Below are 26291 nucleotides of genomic sequence, written 5' to 3'. Positions count from 1 at the left end.
GGAAGCCTGAGTTTGTCTAAAGCACTTTAAATGTTCCCAGGGACATAGTAAGCTAAGTCACTTCAGTCGTGTCCGACTCTGTGTGAGCCCATAGACAGCAGCCCACCAGGCTCCCCCATCCCTGGGATTCTCCAGGCAAGAACACTGGAGTGGGTCGCCATTTCCTTCTCCAGGGACATAGTAAGTGCTCAGTAAACACTGGTTATCTTATCAAGAAGTTCTGTAGTTAAATGCAGGATAGTGGGTGTCCAAATATGGTTATAGGTTTCTCTGAAATCTTCTTTTTCCACTTATTGCATATTCTCTGTGATGTTGAGACAATAAATGGCCACCATTTTTTTCTAGGTGAAGCTCAGTTAGCTATTACTAAGTTGGGTGTCTTTTGGGACGATGACAGGCCCCTTGGCTGTTGTGGCCTGCAGTGGGAAATTAGGATGTCTTATTTTGGGCAGACTCTGTTTCCCTTACCTCCCCAGCTCCTACAAAGAGAATTTCCTAATTATTTGGCCTGTGCTCTCCGATGGTTCCTGGTAATAATGAGGCATTTCTTATATAGATTTAAGGTATGTTTTTCCTTGGGCTGTGGTCAGGAGCCCCATGCCAGCCCCCTGCCCCTGAATCTACTGCTAGGTCTGGTCACTTCAGAGGTTCAGCTTCCCCAGCTGCTGACTTCAGGCCAAAATTAAAGTATTTAATCCCTCTTCCCAAATCTTTCACTGGGGTGTACACCAACACAACTATACCCTTGGTGTTTATTGTGACATTTCTTGGAAACTCATGATACTAATGGGAACATACTCAGAGAATCCATGGGGGAGCACTGTGCCAAGTCTCTTTTTCATTGTGGCCTTTGGTTTTCTTTCCCTCTCATCAAACAGTATTATATACACTGTTATATGTGAATCTCAGATCTGTGATGTTTTGAAGGGGGAACCTTTCTGACACTAGTGTATTGATCAATATAGAGATGAAAAATATGTTTTTCTTTCAGATATCAAACAATTGAAAAATCTCTTGGTATAATGATGAAAACAGCATCAGAGGAAAAGCTATAATATTATTGAGACATTTTATGTTCAATTTATTCTCCAGTCCTTCTCAGTTCTTTTATCTCTTTTCCCCAGAGACTATTAGTTTATTGCAGTTTTCCTCCACAAGGAGATTTCTGTAGGTGAAAGAAATATTCTAAGGCAATTTTGGGCATTTGAGTATAGTGACTGTTGTAAAGGTAGGTGAATGCAATGACACAATTTATTAGATTTATTTGATAAGTTTAGTGTCAAAATGGGTGAAACCAGAAGTTTGGATCAAAGTCTTGCTCAACTGGATTGACCAGTTACTTGAGTCAAAATGTTGGAGCTGGTTTTCCTTGCAAGGCACCACCTAAGTCATGTGCAATTGCTTGTTAACTTGATATTCTTGGGTATTTTTTATTGCCTGTTCACCTGTCTTAATGCTCACAGGTCCTCTTAAGTGACAGTAAAAAATAACCAAGTGGTTCCTGACGATCTCAGGTTTCCCTCAGAGCAGAATGAGTCTTGAAGACGCCAGCACATTTGAATGATATTTCGGTATATTGTAACAACACCTGCTGGGGGATAAACTGTGTTCACTGTATAATATAGTTTGTAAGATATTTGATATAAAACTGTTTCTTTACAAAGCGAGGCTATTTGTGGCATGTGTTGTGGTAATCTGCATAAAATACCCATTGAAGCCCATTTTCTTTTCTTTGAATATTTATTCGCTTATTTAGCCAGACTGGGGTCTTAGTTGCGGCTTGTGGGATCCTTAGTTGCGGCATGTGGGATCTAGTTCCCTGACCCGGGATCAAACCCATGCCCCCTGCATTGGGCACACCAAGTCTTAGCCACTGGACCATCAGGGAAACCCGAAGCCCATTTTCTTGGGTTCAGCTTCCTCAGGGTTTTCATGTTTGGGGTTTCCTTTCTCTCCTTACCTTGTCACTGATTATGTTATACAGCCTAGGAAGATGGGTACCTGAGTACAAAGCTTTGTTCACGCACATTCCTAAAGAGAGTGTTTGAATTCACATTGGCCTTGGAAATGGGGAAGCCCAACTGTCTTTCATACGTTCCACCCTCCACCCATGAGGGTTAGTTATCAACTTTTTGCAGGTCGGAAGAAGCCAGTACAAAGTTCCTTTAGCCCTGAAGAGTAGCTGAACTGAAGTAGGTTTTGTTTTTGTTTTAATCAGTGGAGATAAGCTGAGGCGTCATGCATTTAGTCACGTGCTGCAGACTCTCTGATACAGAACTTCCTCAGGCAGCCACATCAGAGTGTTTCACCAGGGGCTCGGAGTCTGTCCAGAGTTAGCTCCAGTGGTAGCAGCAGTCACAGTCTGTTTGGAGTTGACCATGAACAAAAGAAAAAAAAGGAATTTTTTTTTTTTGAGGGGAGGGGAGTAGAGGGTTCAGCACTAGTCTGATGTGAGAATGTGGATTTATGAAAGTATACCCACCAGAGATTCTCCCCAAACTGAAGAAATTCAAAGCATGGTGGGAGAACTTGACATCTCCTGCCATAGAGCAGACTGCCATCTGGCTTCCACCTTGTATAATAGCGCAGCCGAACTGGGCACACACGGGAAGTATCAGAGAGTGCCAGTTCAGTGAGGGAACTGTGTGCGCGTTCTTAGCTTTTTTATGACTTGCAAACATATTGGCACCTAATTACAATGGTGGTAATTCATTGAGTGTATGCTAAGTGGAAAGCTTTAGTTCTTGGTGTTTTCATTCATTCCTTCATTTACTATATTTATTTAGTGTCCTGAGTGCCAGGACCCCTTGTAAGGTATGGAAATGCATGTGTGAACAAAACAGAAATCCCTGACTTTGTAATCTTAGGAAGCTATTTTCAGACAGTGCTGTGTCTTATATAGACATAAATAACCCTCACACTATCATTGATTCTTTTACATTGTGAAAAATGACACTTGCAATGTATATTACATGTAACCTTGGATTATTTGTATTAACATGGTGATCCAGTCCTGCAGCAGTACCCAGTGAGGTGGGAACTGCTACTTTCTCAGAGGAGGGAACCAAGATTCAAGAGATTTGCTCAAGATCACATGGCTAAGTACTCGTGCACTTAGTGACAGAGCTGGGATTCAAACGCAGTTCATCTAATTCCAGGACCAAGTTTCCTAAGCCTAATATTACCTTGCCTCTCAGATTTGATACTAGATGGAAATTTAAAAATTAAAAAAAAAAAATAAAATAAAAATTAGAGGATCTTAAGTAATAGAAAGTCCTGCTGATGAGGCAGTTTTTAGATAACACTCTATCTGGTTGATAGCATATTCATAGAAGAGTGTTCTTCATAATAGTTTTGACTCTTTTATTTATGATCCTTCAGACTTTTTAATGTGCTATTCATTGAAACGGTGATCCATTTCCACTAGCTAGATACTGGAAATTGGCTTATTCATTGTCTCATTTGATATTCTTTGTTTGCCAAATTTGTAGCTAATTTCTGATTTGTATGGAGAGAATGGTGGGATTAATTGACTTTCTGCAATTAATTGAAAAAGTCGCCTGAATATAGTGCCTGAGAAATCCAAAAATGGACTTTTCAGGGGAGCGGTAACAAGGATGGTTCCTTTTCTGGACTTTCTGCCATTGTTCTCTGAATCCATAGCCCAGACATAGGGCCCAGTGCTTTCCCATGATGGTCATTCCTTTTGAGCTTGGAAATATTCTCACTTTGGGGTTGCAGAAATAGAAAAATCAAATTTTAGGGAAATCATAACCAAAGGGAGCATTTCATTTGGTAGAAGAGCTGCATTTTTTATGTGTTGTGCTTTGGCATACATGTATATGTGTATGTTTTATAAGAAAATTATAAAAGAAATTTCAGACATTTATGGGAACTGCCCTTCTTCAGTACAGACAATGACTGGGTTTTCAACCCTAGACATTTTCTGTAAAAGCTGTTTTGTCAAGAGACAATTGAGTTATTTTCACAGGAAGCAAAAAATGTATTACACAATCAATGCCTTAAGTAAACAAAGTGGAGTTAATATTGATTCTGTATCATTATGTATATTTTTAATTAACTAAAGGGCCCAGGGGAGGAAAGCTCATTTTCTTAAATGTCTAGATAAAGGAAATGACTGAAGTTGGTTTTTTTTCTCCTCATTGCACTACACAGAATAACTTTAAAATAAGGATTCTGTGAAGGTGGTGTTAAAGATTTCACTTGTCAAAGAGGCTGTTATAAATGTAAGAAATTTCAGACTATGTTGTGTTTATTGCAGATGAGGCTCTATCAGGTATGTACAAAATGTGACATAATCCTAGCTTTTCATTTAAGCTGTCTTTGAGGCACATAGAGGTTAATGGGCTAAGATACTGGAATATTTAAGAAATGGAGGATGACAGAATTTTCCATGAGACCACAGAATCTGCATCAAATTTCCCCATATACCCACTGAGGAAATGCTATTATGAAAGCCAATTAGGTAGAATGAAAAGCATTCAGAGAATGCACAGGGTTTTGAATGATTTTGTATTTTTTATAACCCAAGAGTGATTCAGAGTTCATTCTTGAGGGGACATTTTTTTAGAAAACTTGCTAAGGGAATGAGCAAGTTGAACTGATTCAGGATGTGTCTTCCTAGTGCCAAATACAACCACATTTCAGATTGTGACTTCGGTCCTAATGCTGCCACATCTTAAGCTCTTTGCATCCTAGAAGACACAGTCCACCCCTCTCTAATGGGCCAACCCTGAGTCACATCTAGCTTCAGTCACTCCCTGCAAGTTGCCAATAAAATACACACTCTGTCCCAGAGAGTGAAGAGAAACACACATAAAAGGCATTAATTCTTAAGCTCTGTTGGATGGTGACAAGTAGTCATGAAATGCTGTTATGTGCCACTGAGTTGCCACGAGGTCCTTCCTGCACCCACCTTCTGGGATCATACCTAACATTTGACATTGTTTTGCAGAAGGCTGAAGAGAATGCAGAAGGAGGAGAGTCTGCTCTGGGACCAGATGGAGAGGTAAGGGATTTTGTACCCATTTTTACTGTGCTCTGCTGAATGATGCCCTGCTATTCTCTGTGTATACTAATTGTATTTTTCACTCCGCTATTCATTTTTTAAGCAAAAAGAGTAGTCCATTAGCATAGTAGACAATTAAAATAGCATAAAAGGAATACACTAAACAGTAATCTTCCATCTCAGACTGCCAATCAACTGATATTAAGTTTCTTGTATACCATTCCAGAAATTTTCTGTGCACATATAAGCATGTGTTTATGAATATACAGAATGTGGAAAAATCTTAAGTGATTCTATAATTACATTTTCCCTGTCAATGATGCAGAAGCATAAAATATGACCCAGTTTCTTTCATTTACTTTGAAATTTCATAACTCCATAAGCCAAACAATTTATGTATTTGGTAGCCTATTTTTTAAAAATTTTCTGTAACCTTACCCTATAGCTTCTATTCATAGATTCATCAGTATATTTATAAATTTTATTTCTGTTATTTCTGATATTCTCCTGCATCACCAGAATACAGTGATTGATTTATTGGATTTTTTTTTTTCTCTGAAAACTCAGAGTTCTATGCCAGTGATTCACACGAGCAGGTGTACCCCAGAGTGGGATGGGAAGGGTATTTGTTTCAAACTGCCTTCTCCTCTCACAGATTCTGACAAATCTGCCTGGAAGATTGGGGTGGGTGGAGGGTTGCCTCTTTCCTTTCCAGAATTACCGTTCACATGAGTCATATTATGAATGTGAACAGCCCAGTGGCAGGTAAAAGGTTGAAACCACTATTCTATGCAGAAACCTCTTGAACAATAAATGTTACTTAACCACTATAATTCATCACAAGGAAAGAAAAGATTGGGATAAATGTCTAATGTGTGAGAAACACTCAGTGGGCTATTATAGGGGAAGAATATTGTATATTAGGGCACTTAGGAACAACTCTAATTTGTAAAAGCCCAGCCTTACCAAAGCTTGCCTCACATGGGTCTGTAATTAACAAGCACACAGGGAGAGATTTTAAGGTGTTAGTGTGGTAGCTCTCTTATATTATCCCCTGGGAAAATTAGCTCATACACCTTTTTTTTTTTTTAAATCATAGCACATGATATGTTCTGTTTGCTATAGTGGGCCGTCTTCATCTTACCTAGTTTGTTTTGAAATAATGTTCTGATTACACTCTGCTGTGTTCACTCAGTGTTTCTGCCAAAGTTCTAATTTCAGCTGTCGTGATTCTCAGTTTTCTCTGAGGTATGACACAAACAGTAAAACAAGCTGTGGTATAATAGGTCAAGATAATGGAATAGGATTCTTCCAAGGGAAATGGTAGCATTTCCTACATAAGTAGGAAATATAGGAAATGCTACTTACGGTAGATGTCCTACTTATCACATGAACGTATCGATGACCTTCTACATTAGTGAGGAAGAAGCATTGTCTTGAAATGCAGAGTAACAGTGTTCACAACCATTGCTTCAGCACACATAAAAGGAAAGAAACTCTGGAGTAGGCCTCTCTTTTTATTTTTTCAGGTTATTTTTGTGGATAATTGCTAATATGTTGTTTCTTACTCTGACAGTGCTTTGTTGAGGGAGAAGGGGGGAAGAACCAGTTTTGAGGTGGAGGGGGAACATGGTCATTTCCTATTAGATATAGAAGATAAACTACAGTACACTGTTTTTCCATTTTAACTCCGAATAACAATTTAGAAACAACTTTTCGGAATTAATGAATTGCCTAAATGTTTGAATTTTATCACTTTTAAGGAAATAGATAACTTGAATTACTCACAGATCAAGTGTTTCCAAACAGACATCTCGCCTGGGGGTCTGCTCCTAGATGCACAGTCACCCTATAATCAGTAGCATTCATTTGCATAGGATTACTCCAGTTTTAGACCTTTTAAAAAAATTTGTTCTCTGAAGTAGGTTAAACACAGCCTCTGCAGTTTCACTTATTCTCTTAATTTTCTGAGCAAACTATTTTTCATTGAGAGTCCATTGACGAATTTCAGCTCAAACTTGGTCGATTTGCCAGATTTCCAATGAGCAGAGCCTTTTGCTTTATTGCAGGTCCCCATGGTTGAGCTAGGTACCTGATGGTTTGGTTTTGGATAAAATGACATTGTTTCTGCAGAAGCCACACTGGCCTTTAAGAGATGACACAAGTGACAGTACCTCTTTCTTTTTTCCATGATTCTCTCTGAAACCATGAGTTTGTAGTAGTCTTTATCTGGGGGAAGTATCCTGAATATTCATTGGAAGCACTGAGGCTGAACCTACAGCTCCAATACTTTGGCCACCTGATGCGAAGAGCTACTCATTGGAAGAAACCCTGATGCTGGGATAGACTGAGGGCATGAGGAGAAAGGGGAGACAGAGGATGAGACGGTTGGATGGCGTTATCAACATAATAGACATGAGTCTGAGCATACTCTGGGAGATAGTGAAGGACAGGAAAGCCTGGCGTGCTGCAGTCCATGGGGTCCCTAAGAGTCGGGCATGACTTAGTGACTGAACAACAGCAAATTAATATGTGGGGGTTTAAGGGTTCTTAGTTGAAAACGGCAAGGATCAGCTCTGCTTGATTTAAGTAAGAAGGCAACATGTTAATAGGGTATTGCATGGGTCATCGGATCTCCTGAAGGCAATAACCTGACTGGTTATATCAGTTATATGTTACTGTGGTGTACTCTACACCTGGTTAGTGAAGACACAGCTGGCCTTGGGAGTAGGCAAGGCCGATTCCACTGCACTGGCAGTGCTGCCGCTGTTGTCTGCTCTCATGCCAGTGTGCCCATCGGCTCTCACTTTCTTCTAGGTCCCAATTCAGAGCCTTGGTGAATGTGCCCAGTTGCAGAGCTTAGGTCTTGTGCCAATACCTTAGCTGCAAGGAAGGCCAATGTTTTCCATTTCTTTAGTGGAAAGTGACCTCCCACATCCCACCTGGGGCTTACCAGGTGACGAAATTTCTAGTCACAGGAAAGGGTTTCAAATGCTGGATAGCCACAAACTCTAGCACAGAATTGGGAGAATGTCATAACACTAAGCAGTGCCATGCCTTTTCTTCTGTCTAGCCCATAGACGAGAGCAGCCAGATGAGTGACCTCCCCGTCAAAGTGACTCACACAGAAACTGGCAAGGTCCTGTTTGGCCCGGAAGCACCCAAAGCAAGTCAGCTGGACGCCTGGTTGGAAATGAATCCTGGGTATGGCATGAAAGCAGAATTATTGGTGTTCTTTGGCTTTTTAGATTTTTGTGGTCCTTGTAAAATCTGGGAACTAAAACAACCTGACCATTGCTGAACTGAGGTTACTACTTGCATTTGTCACTTGTACATAGAATGGACCATATGTATTTGTGTATACACATACACACACATAGTTTTATCATTTAAAAAGCTAAACTTGCTCTTCCTCCCTGCTCTTTTTCTTGTAGTTACGAAGTTGCCCCTAGATCGGACAGTGAAGAGAGTGATTCTGATTATGAGGAGGAGGTATGTTTGTGTCTCTGTTTGGAGTTCATTGGCTGGAAGGTTCTCAGAAAATACCTGGATCCTTCTGTCTCTTTGTCCTCCACTGTTAGCCAACGGGTGACAGCTGGCCTAGAGAGTTTGCCAGAGCTTTGCTGGTTCATGTCTAGTTACACAGTGATTTCTCAGGGGCTCCTCCTGGCCAGTGGGGAAACTTGATGAATTCTCAATTTATTTGAAACCAAGAAAAGAGAAGCTGGCATTAAATTGGAGGTGGTAGAAAGGTCTTTGGAGGAAAATTGGAGATGGATTACTTTGGGAAAAGCAATTCCATGCTTCTAAGTGGTTTACACTGAGGGTTAAGAGCCTAAAAATGTCTGAAGTCCTTTAGTGCTCAGGCCTGTTTGAAGCTGTAAGTATTGAAATTTGGACAAAAAGGGCAACATGTACTTGGTTTGATGAGTTTATTGATCCTCTTGTTTTTTTTTTTTAATAGGATTCTTGTTTTAATTCTTTGGATATAATTGTTATCCACCTTTCTCAGTCTCTTGGAAGGAATACTCACATCTAAACCTAAAATGGTATACTTTTAATAGAAATGAAAGAATAATCAAGGTATTTCTAGATCAACTTTAAATTGCTTAACAATTACAAATAGAAGAAATAAATGAAGATTTTTATCTCCTTTATTAGAGCATTGCTAGTGTGTAGTCATTAAATCCGATGTTTACCAGTTTAGAGGAATCTTGGTTCAAAGAACACCATGGCCAGAGCAGAGCAGCCTTACCAATGACAGCTCACCAGAATTTTAAGGCTGTTGTTATTTTCTTCTGTTTTGTGGACCTGTGTTTCCTAAATTAATCTGCCATGGATTAAAGATGAAAGATAATAAAAGTTATTATTTTTTTAAAGCATACTAAACAAGCAAATACTTTTGAAGGCATGCTATTTTTTTTTATAGGCTACTCTTTCTCTGAGATATTTGAAACTTACAAAATCAATTTTTAAAATATCTCTTGTTTACTCGGATGAATGGGCCCATAAATGATCCATTGGAAGAATCTTCCCATTGAGTCTGAGAGCCAGGGAGGGACAGAGACGAAGTAAAGAAGGCTACTCAACCCACAGGTGCCCTCCTAAGAGTGATAACTGCAGACAGCTCCAGACAACTGGGACCAGAGTGAACTCTGACTTGGGGGTCCAGAGATTGGGGCCTCATCTTGTGGCCAGTCATGTCCCCTCTTGGTGCTCACCTGGACATGAAGGAGCTGTACCCATTCCTCATTTTACCCCTTACAGTTCAATGATCTGTGATCAGAGATTTGATGTTCAGCATTATGATCATTGTCAGTCCTCATTGTTTCACTCAAAAGTGATGGAAAAGCATCATTCTCTTTAAGCCTACTTTTAAAGGGAATTCTTCTAGGTTATCTGAAAAGATTTAGCCTTCAACACCAAGTGGATATGATGGATATTTAGTAAAGCTTTCCAACAGGCCAGCAGAACCAAGTACACAGTTCAGAGGTGGGGAGGTGATGAATCCCTTGCCATGTTATTGACAGTGTTTATCTACATATCCAGAAATAGGAAGTGGCCGCACAACACACACCCAGAAGGCCACATGCTTACAAGCTCCAATCCCTCCATCGTGAAGGCGTGTGGGAACATCCAGGGTCCACTGGCATCATCAAAGAGACAATACTAAGATCTCTTCAGCTGGCTTTGGAAGAGAAGGGTGTAGAAGGTGGCTAAGTTATCAAGAGCAAATGTGGTCTACAGCAGCAGTCCCCAACCTTTTTGGCACCAGGGACCAGTTTCGTGGAAGAGTTTTTCCACAGACCATGGGGATACGGGCAATAGGGAGCAGCTGTGAATAGAGCTGAAGCTTCACTCAATTGCCCACTGCTCACCTCCGGCTGTGCAGCCCTGTTCCTAACAGGCCATGAACTGGTACCCATCTGTGACCCGAGGGTTAGGGACCCCTGATCTGCAAGACTCCCTGATGACCAGATATTGATCCAGATCCATCTTTCTGGCATGGTTTTTACCTATTTACTCTTGGGGAGCAAGGGTTCCAGGGGATTCCTAGAGGGCTCCTTCTGTTCTTTCATTCGGTGGTTTAAACAGCGATGGAGCGGTGGGAATTGCCTGGTGTAGGTTAGGGTTAAATTTATGTCCCCACCTCGGTTGTGTTCACTTCACTTGTGAAGTTGAATACTCTTCCCTCTCTTTCCAGAAAATGCCAATCCTAAGGATTCCCTCTTTATTTTTAAAGTGGAATCTTTGTTCCTTTCCCAGGATGAGGAGGAAGAGTCTAGCAGGCAGGAAACTGAAGAGAAAATACTTCTGGATCCAAACAGCGAGGAGGTTTCAGAGAAGGACGCCAAGCAGATCATCGAGTATGTATCTCTCAGGGTTTCGTCTCTTGCACATGTGTTTCATGAGGGTTATCCTCTATGAATTTTCTTTTAGAGACTTTTGTCTTTAAGGATGGAAAGCTGACTTTGCCCAGACTCCCCTTGAAATGCCACCGTCAGAGGTCACCAGCGTGTCCCACCGCTCAGCCCCTTCCTTGGACCTCTTCTCCTTCCTGACTCCCTCACTTCTGGGTTTCTCGTGTCATAAGCACTTCCATCCCAGATGAAATTTGCCCCTCCAACTGGCAGCCTTTCCCACCTCCTGTAATGGCATCAACACTCCTCCAGAAACCCACGGGGGATGTGCCCTTCCCTTCTCTGCCCTCGCTGCTGCAGGTGCTCAGCCCCCGACTCCCCCAGCCCAGTCTCTGAAACACCTCAGAGTCCTTCCCCTCACCTGAGCACCCAGCTCTTCGCTTCACCCCACCCATCTTCTTACACCGGTGGGCTACACAGCTCTTTGCCTATATCATTCTAGTGTTAAAAGAAAAATTGTGGTGAAACAATCTGCAAAAGAGAACATTTTAAAGTGATGAGATTTTAAAAAAAACAAAACAGAAATAGACATTCTGATATTTTCTCCTTTCATTCCAGGGCTCTGTGCCCACTTCAGTAATCTTTCCTTTATCCATCTGCCCCCTTCTTCACTGAATGTTTTAGGAGCCCACCCCCACCCCACCTCCATAGGAGGCCTCCCTGGTGGTTCAGTGGTAAAGAATCCACCTGCAATGCAGGAACCACAGGAGATGTAGGTTTGATCCCTAGGTCAGGAAGATCCCTTGGACAGGGGCAGCGTGGCAACACACTCCAGTATTCTTGCCTGGAGAATCCCATGGACAGTCCATAGGGTTGCAAGGAGTCCAACAGAAATGAAGCAACTTAGCATGCACACTCGCACACCCCCTCCGTAGAGTGACACAGTAGCTGGTTAACCTGGTGCAGAGTGTCTTTAATGTCACCTTCTTCCCCCTCTAATCCGTCTTCCAAGCTTTGGGCAGTGTTCTGTGGGTAGGATCTATCTTTGATTTTCAAGGGCCTAGGACACTTCACTGGCAAAGTGTGAACTTGCAGGGGTGCAATTCATGCTCACAGCAGCCATCTGAAGTCAGGAAGGCCTGTGTGCAAATCCTGATGCCACCATCCTTCACACGACCTGAGCAAATTCATGAATTCATGAACTTATCTCAGTCTGAAGTTCTCCACAGGTGTAAAGTGGGGAAGGTAATAGTAACGTCTGCCTTGCTTGCTTTTTGCGAGGATTACAGATAATATGTTTTACCTGCTGGGCATGGAGTAGGTGTGGGGGCTTCCCAGGTGGCGCTAGTGGTTGAGAATCTGCCTGCCAGTGCAGGAGATGCAAGAGACTCAGGTTTGGTCCCTGTGTCGGGAAGATCCCCTGGAGGAGGGCAAGGCAACTCACTCCAGTATTCTTGCCTGGAGAATCCCATGGACAGAGGAGCCTGGCAGGCTGCAGTCCACAGCATCCCAAAGAGGTGGATATGACTGAGCGTGCACACATGGAGGAGGTGATAAATAAAGCTCTACTTACTGCAGCTGTTTTTGGCTCTCCATTCATGCACAACTTCCCTGTGCATGACTCTCCACTTTCTCTGCCCCAGGACAGCTAAGCAAGATGTGGACGACGAGTACAGCATGCAGTACAGTGCCAGAGGCTCCCAGTCCTACTATACAGTGGCCCACGCCATCTCCGAGAGGGTGGAGAAGCAGTCGGCCCTCCTCATTAATGGAACCCTGAAGCATTATCAGGTAACTGACGTGGTAACTGTGTATTCTTGGTAACACAGGGAACTGTATTCTTGGCAAATTGCAATCTGTTACCTAATTTTGATTGGATATGTTGTGGGCATGCTAATTGCTCAAGAGAGTTGATGATGGCAGGCGTCTGGGGTTACATTCTTTCTTTTTTCATTTTTGGCCATACTTCGTGGCATGTGGGATCTTAGTTCCCCAGACCAGGGATCAAACCCATGGCCCTCTGCAGTGAAATTATGGAGTCTTAACCACTGGACCACCAGGGAATCCTCATAGCACTTCTAATATAGCGATTCTTTTTGCTGTGCCTGTAATTCTTATTTTAGAGCATTCCATCTTACCTTCTTCACTAGGGCATTTACCCATTTTCCCTTTTATGGTTTTGGGATGAATTGTTTTCAGAAATCCTGACTTAACCTTTGCAATTGTTTTACCCATGGATCTCTTCAGAATGGAAAACGCAGCCACTTTCTATGAGTACAGGGATCATCTGTGTCCCTTTTTGAAGTAAATGAAGTATATTTCTTCAAAATTTTCAGTGGTGGCTATAGTTTAACATTATGAATTCAGCCACCTAAGAATTGCTGTCTACAACATTTACATGCTTTTTTTTTTTTTTGAGACACAATAAAGGGGTGAGCATCCATGCTTTGATGAAAACTAAGCTGAAAACATAACAGATGTTTCTCTTGACCTGTCTGTAATGAGGTCAGCACCTGTCTTTTACCTCCTTCTACTTCAGAGTGTTTTCCAAAGCGTGTTCCTTGCAACATTTGTCCTGTGAGATAGACCCCAAAAAGAATGGGAAGATTGGGTTCTGTGGTTAAATATTAATAAATATGGGAAATACTATCAGCTGTAACTTGGATTACTGTATAATTTACTATTCCAGAGTTGGAGATGTATGAGAATGAACAGAGGCCCTTATAATTGATCAGAGGTGTCACCCAGGACTTTCAGAGCCAATCAGACTTCTGAGCACCCTGGCAGTGACCCCTCTTGGTAGCCCATACTGTGCATCAGCAACTCATGATTCTGCAAAAATAAATGTGTCATGCATCCATATCAGCATCCTACAGTGAAATGAGTTTAGCTTCGTATTGCCCAAATTTCTTTGGCCACCAAACTTTCTTTTCTTATATCATATTCCTATTCATATCCTGTAAAATTAGGGTCCTTTGGAATACACTTTGGGAAGTACTGATTTGGTCAGAACTTCATTCAGGTTTTTCCATAACATCTTATGGAAAACTTAAACAAGCTCTTTGACCAACCCAGTATGCACCTTAGGCCAATAGCTCTCAAACTTTTGGAACTTGAGTCCAGGGTCCACTGAACTCTTAGAACACGGCACTGTGTTGGCTGGCATTGTGTGGAGGTGAAGAATACAGCTGCTGCTGCCTCAGTACTGCCTTGATTTGTGTTAAAGCGCCAGCAGTTTATACCCACTACTGCTTTTGCATCATCAGTGCAAATGTCAATGCAATATAAAAGGCAGATGATGCCGTAGTGTTAATAAGAAAATAATTTTGATCTTGTGCTCTCCTCAGAAGGGTCTGGAGACCCTCAAGAGTCCCTGGAGCACAATTTGAGAACCAGTGCTCTGGATGCAGTGAGGCCATATTCTTCATGCTGCTTCCATGAAGTTCAAAGTTGTTGTCATCTGATTTGGCCTACCTGATGTAGATAGGAACTTGGAGTTGGTTCTGATGACCTCCTGTATGTCTGTATATGGAAAGTGCATTCTTTAGGTTATTCATAAATAACTTTTGAAGCCACGTTTATTTCCTCCTGCCATCTGAGAACTTTTTAAGTATTCTTCATCACTGTCTTTTCAAACCCATCTCCTCTTTCCCTATAGGAATTTTATGATCTTCCTCTGCTGGCTGCTGTAAGATTTCCTGAACATGCCTCACTCTGCCCATCCTCTGGTTTTTTTTTTTCGCTTCATAAAGTTTCTTATTCCTAGACTCTGACTACCCATGTCCACCTGATGAAATCAGTTTCTGCTTCTGTTTTATCTGGGATTAAAACAGATGCAAAATTCAGCCCCTTTGCCAATTTTCATTAACAAATAGAGAAAGAAATCCACTCCCATTGAGTTTCCAAATGTGTCTGGCATTTAGCTGACTCCTAAAGGTCAGGTGGGCTTGGGGTCACATTGCAGGCATGCAGCTCCGCCCACTGAGCACTCTGGGTTCCCACCATTCCTCCTCTGCCCCTCTCTCTTTTGCGCATCCCCTGAGGGCCTCTTTCTGTTCTTCTCATCTCTTGGTATTACTGCTGTTCTGCAAAAACCTTTAGGATGACTCAGAATCTTGCATGGTACAAGGCACCCCAAGAAGCTTATCCCAGTACTTCTTCAAACCATTGTAGTTGCTCATCCCAAGAAAAATTCTGGTCTATACAATTTTATAAATATAACATTCGCACTGCCAACTGCTTCTTGGTGCATGAATGGCCTATTGGCTTCTCTTTGTAAACTTCAGAAGGGAGGCCTGCATCTTACATATGTAGATATCCATGTGCTGTAGCTCCTTGCCTGGTCCTTTTCACAGAATCACCATTTAATAAATATTGAAAATGGAAGAATCACTTGTCTTGTTTTTACATGAAAGAAATGAAAATTAACGTTTCCCTAAGCATAACTTCATTAGCAAGCTAAATTGACTGTAGCAATTACACACACACACACAGGTGGTACAGTGGTAAAGAACTTCATGCCAATGTAAGAGACACAAGAAACGCAGGTTTGATCTCTGTGTCAGGTAGATGCCCTGGAGGAGGAAATGGCAACCCACTCCAGTATTCTTGCCTGGAGAATTTCATGGAGAGAGGAGCCTGGTGACTACAGTGACATGGGGTCGCAGAGTTGGACATGTCTGAGCACACATGCATATGTATATACAGAGAGAGACAGAGTTAATCCTCTCATTTAAACTAACATCTGTGATAACGGTGGTGGAAGGGAGTTGGTGGTTGGAGAGGAAAGTTGAACAATTTTGTATTTTTAGCCACTCTTTCTTGTGTGTAACATGGGAATCCAAAGCTGTGTCTCTGGTGCTGTGCTTTTGTACTTAACTGTGCTGAAGGTGTTTCCTGGGGTCAGCTGCCCTTGGGGAGCACCTGCGTTGCGGAGATTCCCTGTGAGGCTGGGAGCTTTCTCCGCCAGCAGATGCCCCTGGCTCCCTGATCACTCTGCTGCCTCACTTGAGGGGATCCCACCCCCGGGGGGCTGACAGGCTCATTATTACCAAGAAGGCTGTTTCTAATGACCTGTGACCATGCCCAACCTGCCTTCTGGCTTGTCTTTCTTTAATTCTCACATTGGCCTTTTTGTTCTTGGAGTGGTTGGAATGGATTTTCATTTGGGTTTTCTTCATCTCCAATAATTCTAGAATGCCATATACTGTGAAATGCTAAGTAGGGATGAACGGTAAAGCTGCTTAAAATCCCCCTGGAACGCTCCAGCCCATCACTTCTAAATCTGATTAGCACTCAGCACCTGCCAAGCAGCGGGGTGATTACAGGCTCACATTTGAATTTCGTTTTGTGCTGGTGCTTCCCCCACTTTCCTACTGCGGGAAATCCGATGTACAGCACGGAGGAGTTAAGAAGTCGCAGCCCCACTTGAGTTGTATTAGTATTAATTACCTGTGCAGATCTTGGATAATTGAAGCAATTACTCTTCATTTCAGCTCCAGGGCCTGGAATGGATGGTTTCTCTGTATAATAACAATTTGAACGGAATCTTAGCTGATGAAATGGGGCTGGGAAAGACCATACAGACCATTGCACTCATCACTTATCTGATGGAGCACAAACGACTCAATGGCCCCTATCTCATCATTGTTCCCCTTTCGTAAGTAAAGCCATTTATTCTGCAGTTATCTTTCTTTATGTTAGAGCTTGCCCTATTTGTCATTTGTCATTTAAGGCAGAGTTGTAGCCTGTAGTGGGATTATCAAGAGCATATAATCTGGATTTAGATGTTTCATTTCCTACCCTGTCTCCCACCCTGGCCTCTTTGATTGGCTACATAAGCACAAGATGAAGTGATTTTTTTCCCAGCATTTCGTGTTGTTGCAATCTACACAGCCTGCATACCGCACAGTGGGTCTCATTCTTTATCACACCTAAAGTGGCTCATGAAGCTGAAAGTTTTGATTTTTTTAAGATTTCCGATTTTTTCCTTCTGTTTCCAAAAGGCTACATATATTCAAAAATATATATATTCTTAAATCTTCCTTTCGTGTCCCCTTTAAAGCAGAGTCTAAATCAAAATCCAGACTCTGAACTTTTTATTAAACTGCCCTCAGTACTGTGGTTTATCTGCAGTGGTGATGCCACTTTGTCAGGACAGGTCTTCACTGTTTTCCATCACATTCCCGTGTCTCGTCCACTGCGTGGTTCCTTGTGGGTTTTGAGTGGACATACCTGTGGGAAGGAATTCCTGTTCAAAACTACTCTCCTTGGATGCGGTGCATCTGACTGTGGTGTGAGGTTGCAGTTCTGTTCACTGAGGTCCTCTTCTAGATCTCACTGCTCATTACAGACTTGGACCTTGAGAAAAAGTAAAGATTCTGTTTTAGTGTTTCCTTCAAATTTTGCCTGAATGAGAATTCTTCACAGACCTCTTAAATCCATTTTATTTGAACTCACAGCACTTAGACATCCTTTTCATGTTATCTACATCTTCAACATGTATTTTGCTTTTTATCTATATTTTGCATGTTCTGACTCATAGATTACACTGATGGTTTGGGAGATTTTTTTTTTTTAAGACATTTACTGTTTTCCCCCTGCTCCCTCCTGGCAGATTTATTAAGTATTTTCATGTGCTATTATCATTTTTTTTTCCTGACTCAAATTTCTCTGAATTTATATGGCTGTTTTTAGAGTCCCCAAATCACTCTGGTAATTGCTGTCTTTCAGTATTAAAAATAAGATGTTTTTTTGTCCTCTATGTTCATGCATTTTTTAATTTTTTTTCCTCTCATGAGATTTCTTATGAATCCTCAAACTTGTCACGCTTTGTGGCACTTGTTTCTAACTTATCTCTTATTTCCACACCTTTAAAATGAATGTGTAGTTGAGATATTTTATATTCTCTGTCCTCTTTCAAGGTGAGGCCTGAAAGTGAATGAGAACGTCTTTTTAACCACAGACTTTTATACAAACATCTCTCTGTATTTTGTTTTGTTCTACAGGACTCTATCTAACTGGACGTATGAATTTGACAAATGGGCTCCTTCTGTGGTGAAAATTTCTTACAAGGTTTGGAATGCTGTATTTATATATAGTGGAAAAGCAAAAAATAGACCCTATTTTCTTCATTCCATGTGCACATCTGTGAACTGTATTTGGTTGTAAAGTTTTGTCATGTACATCATGTACTAAACAGTGAGAGTTAATCATCCCAAGAAGATTACTGTAATAAACCATAATTACTTTCAGATAGTGAAATGCAGAAGAAAATTGTTAATTATCATATTGCGAGGTTTCTGATGAGAGTAATACAAATGACAAATATCGCATATCCCGCGTGCCAGCACCATGCCCACTGTTCCTGCAAAGTTAGGCAATTACCCAGACAGCCGCGCGCCGGCGGGACGCCCCTGTAGAAATGGAGCCTTTCAGCAGAGCAGCGGGTTCTCTGCTACCTTGGGGTCACCATAATTTCCTTTTCTCTCCCTGCCCTCCCTTGGTCTGCAGTGGGAAAGCCTCTCTGCAAGAGTCTGAAAAGTACCCAGACGTGGGCAATTTTTCCAAGTACTTTCCTCCTGGATAATGGATCTGTATATGATAATTGCGTGTATGTGCAGTCCTCGGTCATGTGTCTGGGCTCCATTAAGCCATGAGTAGTGGGAGACAGCGCACACCTCCTTCCCTGGAGTAATATAGATCTGTATTTTCTTCCCATTCAGGGCACCCCTGCCATGCGTCGCTCTCTTGTCCCCCAGCTACGGAGTGGCAAATTCAACGTCCTCCTGACTACTTATGAGTACATTATAAAAGACAAGCACATTCTTGCAAAGGTATGTTTAAAAAAATTCTTTTGTCTCGAATTATGGACCATCGCAACTGGAATGTAAAATATTCCCCAAATTATACTCACTACTATAATTTGCTCATTAGATGACTGCCCTCTCCCTCTCTTTCTCTTTCAGAGTCAGATATATTTTGGTCATGGGTTTTTAATTTTATGTATGCTGTTTTCTGTTGTGTGTCAGTGATCCTGGGACTCTTACCTATCCTCTTGTAGTTAATGAGTTTACATCTCTTAAAAGAATTTACCTGGCTCCCTTCTGCAACTCTTTTTCTCTCCAACAGCTCTGAACATCGTTCTTGTGGAAGAAATAATTGTTTTTGTTGCCCTGGGGTATTGTCAGCAGCGGAACTTCATGCCTCTTGTGTCTTTGTCTCTCCAGAGATGAGCAGGCATCTCTCCATATGGTCTTCTCCATATGAACGTTTATCCAAGCTGTAGCTTTTGTGTTCTCCCTGTTTTATGTTTATTTCCAGTGAAATAATGGGCTATTATTGTTTGGATGACTCTGGGTTGTTTCCATGACTATATATTTGGAGCCGGGAAAGAGTTGTTTTCTACCTGCGACCTACATATCTGCTAATTTATAGGTCCTAAACTGTCCGTTAGCCAAAAAATAGAATCTTTGTTTCCATTTATGTCATCTTGCCTCCTAATATATTCATGTAGAATGACGGGAGTAGTTTCTGTCATGGAGCAAGTAGGAGAACTTCATTTTTTTTTTTCCTTTAATAATTTCTTTTACGCTGTGGTGTTTTGAAAGCACTATAATCTGAAACTAAGTTATGGCCAGAACTGAACAGAATCACTATTTCTGGGGTCTGTTCAATCTCTGCATTAAACCTTTGCCCTGGGAACGGAGAGTTCCCTTCGTGGCATCCTAGGAAATACATAAAGGAAATGTGCTCCCAGGGGAGGTTTAATAATTGAGATGGCACCAGCAACGATGCTGTGTGTTCGTCTTCACACTCTGAGATGAATTTGGCAGTGTCAAAAATGACATGTTTTCAGTATAACTGTGGGAATATGTGTGTACATTTGAGATCCTTTTAAGAAAATTTGTATCGTGTGTTCTGCATATGCATTTCAAAATTCATCAGAGGCGCCTGGTAACGAGATGTATTGCCTTTGTTTCTGGAGAAATGAAAATCTAGAAAGGGGTAGTAGTTTGTCTTGAGTGGAAGACCTAATTAGCAGTAGATACGATAGCAAAATCATAGACCTTCAAATTAGGCAGGAAGGGGGATTTAGAATATTGATTAAGTACATTTTTATCTTCTGGCCTCTTTTATTGGTAAGTTTGGGACACTTGATTGTACAACTTTGATTATTCTTAAGGAATTTTCTTAGAGGAGGTGGAGGAAGGTGGGGGGGACCCCAAAACACCTCTGGTAGTTTCTTTTACCCGGACATCCCTTCCTGAGTGATGTTTTATTCCTTTTCCCCTGATTTTCCTGGTGCTTCTTACTGAGGAAGCCGAGACTTCATAGAATGCTTTGCTTCTCCTTCCTCTCTTAAGAGCTTTGCAGCGGGATCCAGGGACATCTGAACACCAGATGCTCTTCTTGGCCATTGCCACTGTTTTGTGGGGATTGGATAGGCTTTGTGGGATATTCCTCATTGTTCTCACTTTGAGAAACAGTGACCTTGGAGGGGGCTGAAGGGTTAGATGTGAGAGGGGAAGGGGACTGTGTGTAGACTTAGAAAGAGAGATCATGTCATACGGTCATTCTTTATTTTTGAAGTGACAGTCATGCTGGAGGAATATATTGTGTTTAATTCTGAAGTTTTGGCATAAACAGCAGAATGCTATTTTAGTACTGCCCTCTCTGCCAGTGAGTCTGTCCTTTCATTTTAGACGTCTTGAACCCAGGGTCCTAGACCTGGCAGGTCGGGAATACGTGTGAAGTAAGAGAGTCCAGGTTGCTAGATCTTCTAATGTTTTAAAAGAAGCTGGATGTCCAGATTTTTAGGTGAAATATTCCAACTTTTAAATCTTAGCAACTAAGTTCAAATTTAAAGAAAGAACAGGAGCCAAGCCCTGAAGGTAGTAGTCAGCCGAGGTAATAGAGAAAGGGCATGAAGCCAGAGGTCTTCTGCTATAGGTACTTGCTGATGTCGTCTTGGAGGAATCAGTCATTAACCTCTGCTTCAAGTGGGGAACTATATTCTGTACTCATCATGAGCAGTGGTTATGTAGCCTTTAAATCTGGCAGGCTGTCATGACGCAGCATTGATAGAAGAGGTATTAGATGGGAAGACACAGGAGCTAGTCCTGGCCCAGCCATTTCTTTCCGGGCCCTAGTTGCCTTCTTTGTGAAAAAGTAATTAGGGGTCACGTTCTGTTATTTCATGCCATCATTACATGGTGTGTGACATGACCTGTCAGATATAGGAAACAGACTGTTGAGAGTCTTTTATGCTGAGGAGTATCATGCCATAGGCTGGACCAAGCATGAGCTCTTTGGTTTTCCATACCAGCACTTGCCTCTTGGGGATACTTGTGTTTTCCCTCGCTCACCACATGTTGGTGCTTCCTCTTGCATTACAGATCCGGTGGAAATACATGATAGTGGACGAAGGCCACCGAATGAAGAATCACCACTGCAAGCTGACTCAGGTCCTCAACACGCACTACGTGGCCCCCAGAAGGATCCTCCTGACCGGGACCCCACTGCAGAATAAGCTCCCGGAACTCTGGGCCCTCCTCAACTTCCTCCTCCCCACCATTTTTAAGAGCTGCAGCACATTCGAGCAGTGGTTTAATGCGCCATTTGCCATGACTGGAGAGAGGGTACTGGCCTAACGTTTATTTTCCCCACTGCATGACAAAGAAATGAAATGACAGGACCTAAAGCTGAGACCACAAGGAGGTTTCTGGTGTTGTAGAATATCAGGAAGCCAGTCAGTGGGTGGGTATGCGTTCGCTCCAGGGATATTTTTCCATCCTGAGAGAATGGATCCAGTAATGGGTAAGTGATCCTAGCATCTAGGGTGTCCTAATCCCATTGTCTTTCGCCAGTGTGATAACTAGGCCAGCAGAGGGTGTTCCTGACCGGTGGAATGCTTAACTGCTCTTGACCACAGGGAGGATAGATACAGAGATACTTGTTCAGTCTGTTTAACCACAGCTCAACCAACCAAATGTAAACCTTGAAAAAAAAACATTTTCTTGTTATAAACTTGGGCTTCCCCTTAAACCATTTCCATGTTAAGAGTTTGTGTGTAAAGCCAAACTAGTGTATAATTATTTTCTGTATGCATTGTTTTCAGATTTTAGTGTGAATCTCAGTTTTGTGTGTATATAAATATTCCTCAAACCTTGGAGTAACTGTTTTCAAATTTCTTATTATTATTCCTTTCTCTGCCTTCTCTTAAAAACTCATTTATTAGAAACAGGTACCTGTCCTTTTGATTAGTGATTTCTTAAGTATAGGAATGAAAAAGCACTTAAAATGCTTTGCAGATATTTGTGTTGGAACCATTTGGCCCTTTAATTTTGAGGTATATTATAGGTACCCTTGCCTTTTGTGAAGAAGGTAACATCAATCAGCTCTGCCCCCTAGAGGTTAGTGGGGGAAGGTGAAAGAGAAAGCAGAGGATTTACAAATAGGACTGAACTTGAACAAAATGACAGCAGAGCAGAGCAATCAGGGAGAGGGGCTTAGCAACCCACCAGCAGAAACTGTATTTATTCTTATTCTTTTCATGTTCAAGCTCTGTACCATTGGTATGTTTCTGCATCTGAGACAAAGTTAAGAGCCCAACTTACTGCTTCAATTTTAAGCGCTGTGCTTAGTCGCTCAGTTGTGTCCAACTGTTTGAGACCCCATGGACTGTAGCCCGCCAGGCTCCTGTGTCCATGAGGATTCTTCAGGCAAGAATACTGGTGTGGGCTGCCATGCCCTCCTCCAGGGGATCTTCCCGATCCGGGAATCGAACCCGAGTCTCCTGCATTGCAGGCAGATTCTTTACTAGCTGAGCTACCAGGGAAGCCCTCAATTTTAAGTAAGAACACATTAAGTATTACCCTTTTACTCGTGTTCAAGTTCAGTCTTCAATCAGCCTTTGTCACAATCATATCCCATCCAATTCTGAGCTGTTTGGGGCTCTGAACTCTTTTCCATAGAAGTCAGCATTCAGACAAAGACATCTGTTTAGAGGCTGTTCTGTTACCACCTGGTAGGCAGGTGGGAACAGAATTCTGAAGTACAGAATTCTGAAGTGTACATGATGGGTATAAACCTGGCCTTAATGCACATAAAATTTCAGACATATATTGAAACCAATAATAAATATAGTATAAAGAGTTATTACATGAAGTAACCTTTTAAAAAAAAAGGATCAAATTCATCTAAGATTCTCTTGCAGGTGGACTTAAATGAAGAAGAAACTATATTGATCATCAGACGTCTGCATAAGGTGTTGAGGCCCTTCCTACTGAGGAGGCTGAAGAAAGAAGTTGAATCTCAGCTTCCAGAAAAGGTATGTTGCGAATTCAAAAGTTGTGATTTCTTCCCCCTGCCATTATATTCAAATTACCTGCCCCTGAAATGGTGTTTCTGAAATAGCAGGCTTGTGTTTTAGTTCCGGGTAACTGGAAAATAACTTAAAGGACTTTTTTGTTGTAGTTGTTAGAGAGAAGCTGGAGGGTTTAGTGTAGAGAGAGAATGGAAATTTGAACATTTCATCTTGGTTTCCAAAAGTTTGGGGACAGATTTTTGAAAATTACCAAATCACTGTCATTACATTTTAGCTTTAGCTTACATTAACTTAACATTACATGAATTGACATTCTATTTTAACTTTATAATTTCTTTTTTTTAATTTTACTAACCTTGTTGAGTTCACTCTTGTAGGCGCCATAAAAGTGTTCTGCTTTGAGCCACGTAAGGCTATGAGTTCGGGGCTTGTATCCTTATCAGAAGGCCTAGTAAATGCTTGCCACATTTCCCGGAAATGTGTTCAATGTCAGATGCTTGGGATGTCACTGTTCTGATAGTAAGTGAAAAATAGGGTTCTTATTATAGATATCATCTAATTAAGATTCTATGAACATCTTAAGCAAATATTTTTCAGATTAGTTTTTGGACACTGATTTTTCAGGGCTTTAGGATGTCTTTTTGAGCCCTTAGCGCCACATTTTTGGACTGGATTTGGGTATTAGTTTAATATGTTTCTCATCATATTTTGGAACCGCTGGAGTTCCAAACACTGGAGTTCTGCATTTCATTTTCTTACAGATAGATTATTTGGCATTGCACACTGTTTGCTGCGTGAGCTAGTTTGATGTAACTTTTCTCTTTAGAGGAGCCAGTTCTGAAATGTGTGTTTTGCATCATTGTGCTTTTCTGTGTAATGACTCTATTTTTTTGGACAGATTGGTTCATCCTATTCATTTTTAAGTGGGAGCTGGCAAGATATTATACAAAGTTGATTACTTTACTAAGAGAGAATTTTGTCCCCTAGTCCCCTATCTTTAGCAGTCAGAGAAAAATTAAATATTAACACCGTTCTTATACCACACTTATTGTAGTGAAAACCCAAATATTTAAGTATTTTATTTTGCTACTGAATGCATCTTGGGGATTGAATGCTGTCAATATTTCTTTGACTTCGTATGGTCTTGACACCTTTGGATAACCCTCTTTCTGTTCAAGGTGGACCTTAGTTACTGAATAAGCTGGGGAATGGGTACAATGGTCATATAGCTTCCTTTAGAGTTACTGAGATCCAGAACTTACAGAAATGAAATGTTAAATATTTTAATTTTCCCCATTCTTCCTTTTGTTTCTTAAGAAGCAACAAATACAATGAAAGACAGTTATCTGAACTAACTCATTTATTCATCCCATAAAACTTCTAAATCTTGTTTACTGATTTCCAGGACTGGCTAATGTAGATAGATTTAAAAAATATTACAAGTTGAAAGTATGCCCTGTTTTTAAGAAGTCCATTTGATTAAAATACAGACTTTTGCAGCATAAGGATCATGGGATGATTGGTTATATCACAAAGGAATTCCTTACTTTACTAAAACATTTATTTCATGGCTCTTTTCACAAGAAAACTTCCTGAGTGTTGATAAAAAAATTTTTTTAATTAGATTTTGAAGAGCATGTTTCCTGCATGAAGTACACTTGTACTCTTTAATACCCAAATTTTTATATTTGAGGTATATTAAACACCCATATATATACCTTGTTTGCATTTTGCAAAATTGCATAGTTTACAAAATGAAGGTTTGTGGCAACCCTGCCTCAAGCAAATCTATTGGCACCATTTTTCCAACAGTATTTGCTAACTTCTTGTCCCTGTGTCACAAATTTTGGTAATTTTTGAAGAATTTCAAGCTTTTTCATTATTGTTAAATTTGTTATGGGAATCTGTGATCAATGATCTGTGATGTTACTATTGCAAAAAGGTTACAACTCACTGAAGGCTTAGAGGATAGCATTTTCCACAATATGAAGTATTTTTGATTAGGATATGTACAATGTTTTTATAGTGCTATTGCACACTTAATAGACTGTAGTGTGGTGTAAACATAACTTATGTGCACTAGGAAACAAAAAAAATTTATATGACTCTCCTTATTGCACCCTGTGTGTTGGCCTGGAACTGAACCTGTGCTATATCCGAGGTATGTCTGTATAATCTATGGATAAGCTACCTTTTTCTGGAGGTAACTTGGTGGAGTGGAAATCATGGACTCTGCCTGTCAGAGTGGACCTGGGTCCTGGCTGCATTCTCTGTCTCTTGGTAACGGTGTGCTCTTGGGCATGTTACTTAAACCAGTTGGTCTTAGTGTTCTCAGCAGTGAACTAGAAAATAGATAATACATGCTTTATAGAAGAGGATTACATGGATGCAGTACTCATAATACAATGTCTGGCACGTGTTTAGGCTCTGCTGATGACAGCTGCTGTTCCCAGAGTCCTTCCTTTCTCTATTGCCCTACTGTTTCTGTTGCTGACTTTGCTTCTGCTTTCTTGTTCACGTCAAATTTCTCGGTGTCCTCTGGTCCTGGCATTTTACCATTACCCTTTTAAGGTGATGAACTAATCCCTTAGCATGTGTATGTAGCTGTTGTTGATGCGGTTTGGCCAGTGTCCACTCTTTGTTCTTTCTACCTTGCTAGGACTTTGATCTGGGGAAAATCTGCCACCTAAGTGTTATCCTTGGGGGTAAGGAGCTTTCTTCTGCCACCATCTGCTTGTAGCCACAAACATGTATGTCTTTCTCAGGCTGTATAAAGAATCTAGAAAGGCGTTGTGGCGGATGGCAGCAAAAGGTTAAATCTTTTATAGAAGCAACGCTCAAATGTTTCCATGAAAAAGAATCAATTATGGAAGTAGATTTCCATTTTATTTTTTAATTTAAATATAATAAAGTACACTCTTCTTTGGTATATAGATCTGAGTTTTGACAAAGACAGTTACGTTAAAGTGAAGTCACTCAGTCGTGTCTGACTCTTTGCGACCATATGGACTGTAGCCTACCAGGCTCCTCCATCCATGGGATTTTCCAGGCAAGCGTACTGGAGTGGGTTGCC

General features: G+C 41.2%; 1 protein-coding gene across 5 annotated transcripts in view; it reads left to right on the top strand.

Annotated features, from left to right (window-relative positions):
* The window catches only part of SMARCA2 (SWI/SNF related, matrix associated, actin dependent regulator of chromatin, subfamily a, member 2), a 176510-nt gene that overhangs the window by 51710 nt on the left and 98509 nt on the right, over positions 1-26291 (top strand). For all 5 annotated transcript variants that reach the window (XM_040245954.1, XM_040246175.1, XM_040246098.1 and 2 more), the window contains exons 10-19: positions 4976-5029; positions 8103-8233; positions 8464-8521; positions 10796-10896; positions 12534-12681; positions 16386-16549; positions 17898-17964; positions 18615-18725; positions 21288-21530; positions 23108-23221. In XM_040245954.1, the coding sequence (XP_040101888.1) occupies positions 4976-5029; positions 8103-8233; positions 8464-8521; positions 10796-10896; positions 12534-12681; positions 16386-16549; positions 17898-17964; positions 18615-18725; positions 21288-21530; positions 23108-23221 (1191 nt within the window). The remainder of the gene's footprint in view (positions 1-4975; positions 5030-8102; positions 8234-8463; positions 8522-10795; positions 10897-12533; positions 12682-16385; positions 16550-17897; positions 17965-18614; positions 18726-21287; positions 21531-23107; positions 23222-26291) is intronic.

This window comes from Oryx dammah, unplaced genomic scaffold, assembly GCF_014754425.2.
Source record: "Oryx dammah isolate SB20612 unplaced genomic scaffold, SCBI_Odam_1.1 HiC_scaffold_1, whole genome shotgun sequence".
Lineage (NCBI taxonomy): Eukaryota > Metazoa > Chordata > Mammalia > Artiodactyla > Bovidae > Oryx > Oryx dammah.
This window is presented reverse-complemented; position numbering and strand designations above follow the sequence as displayed.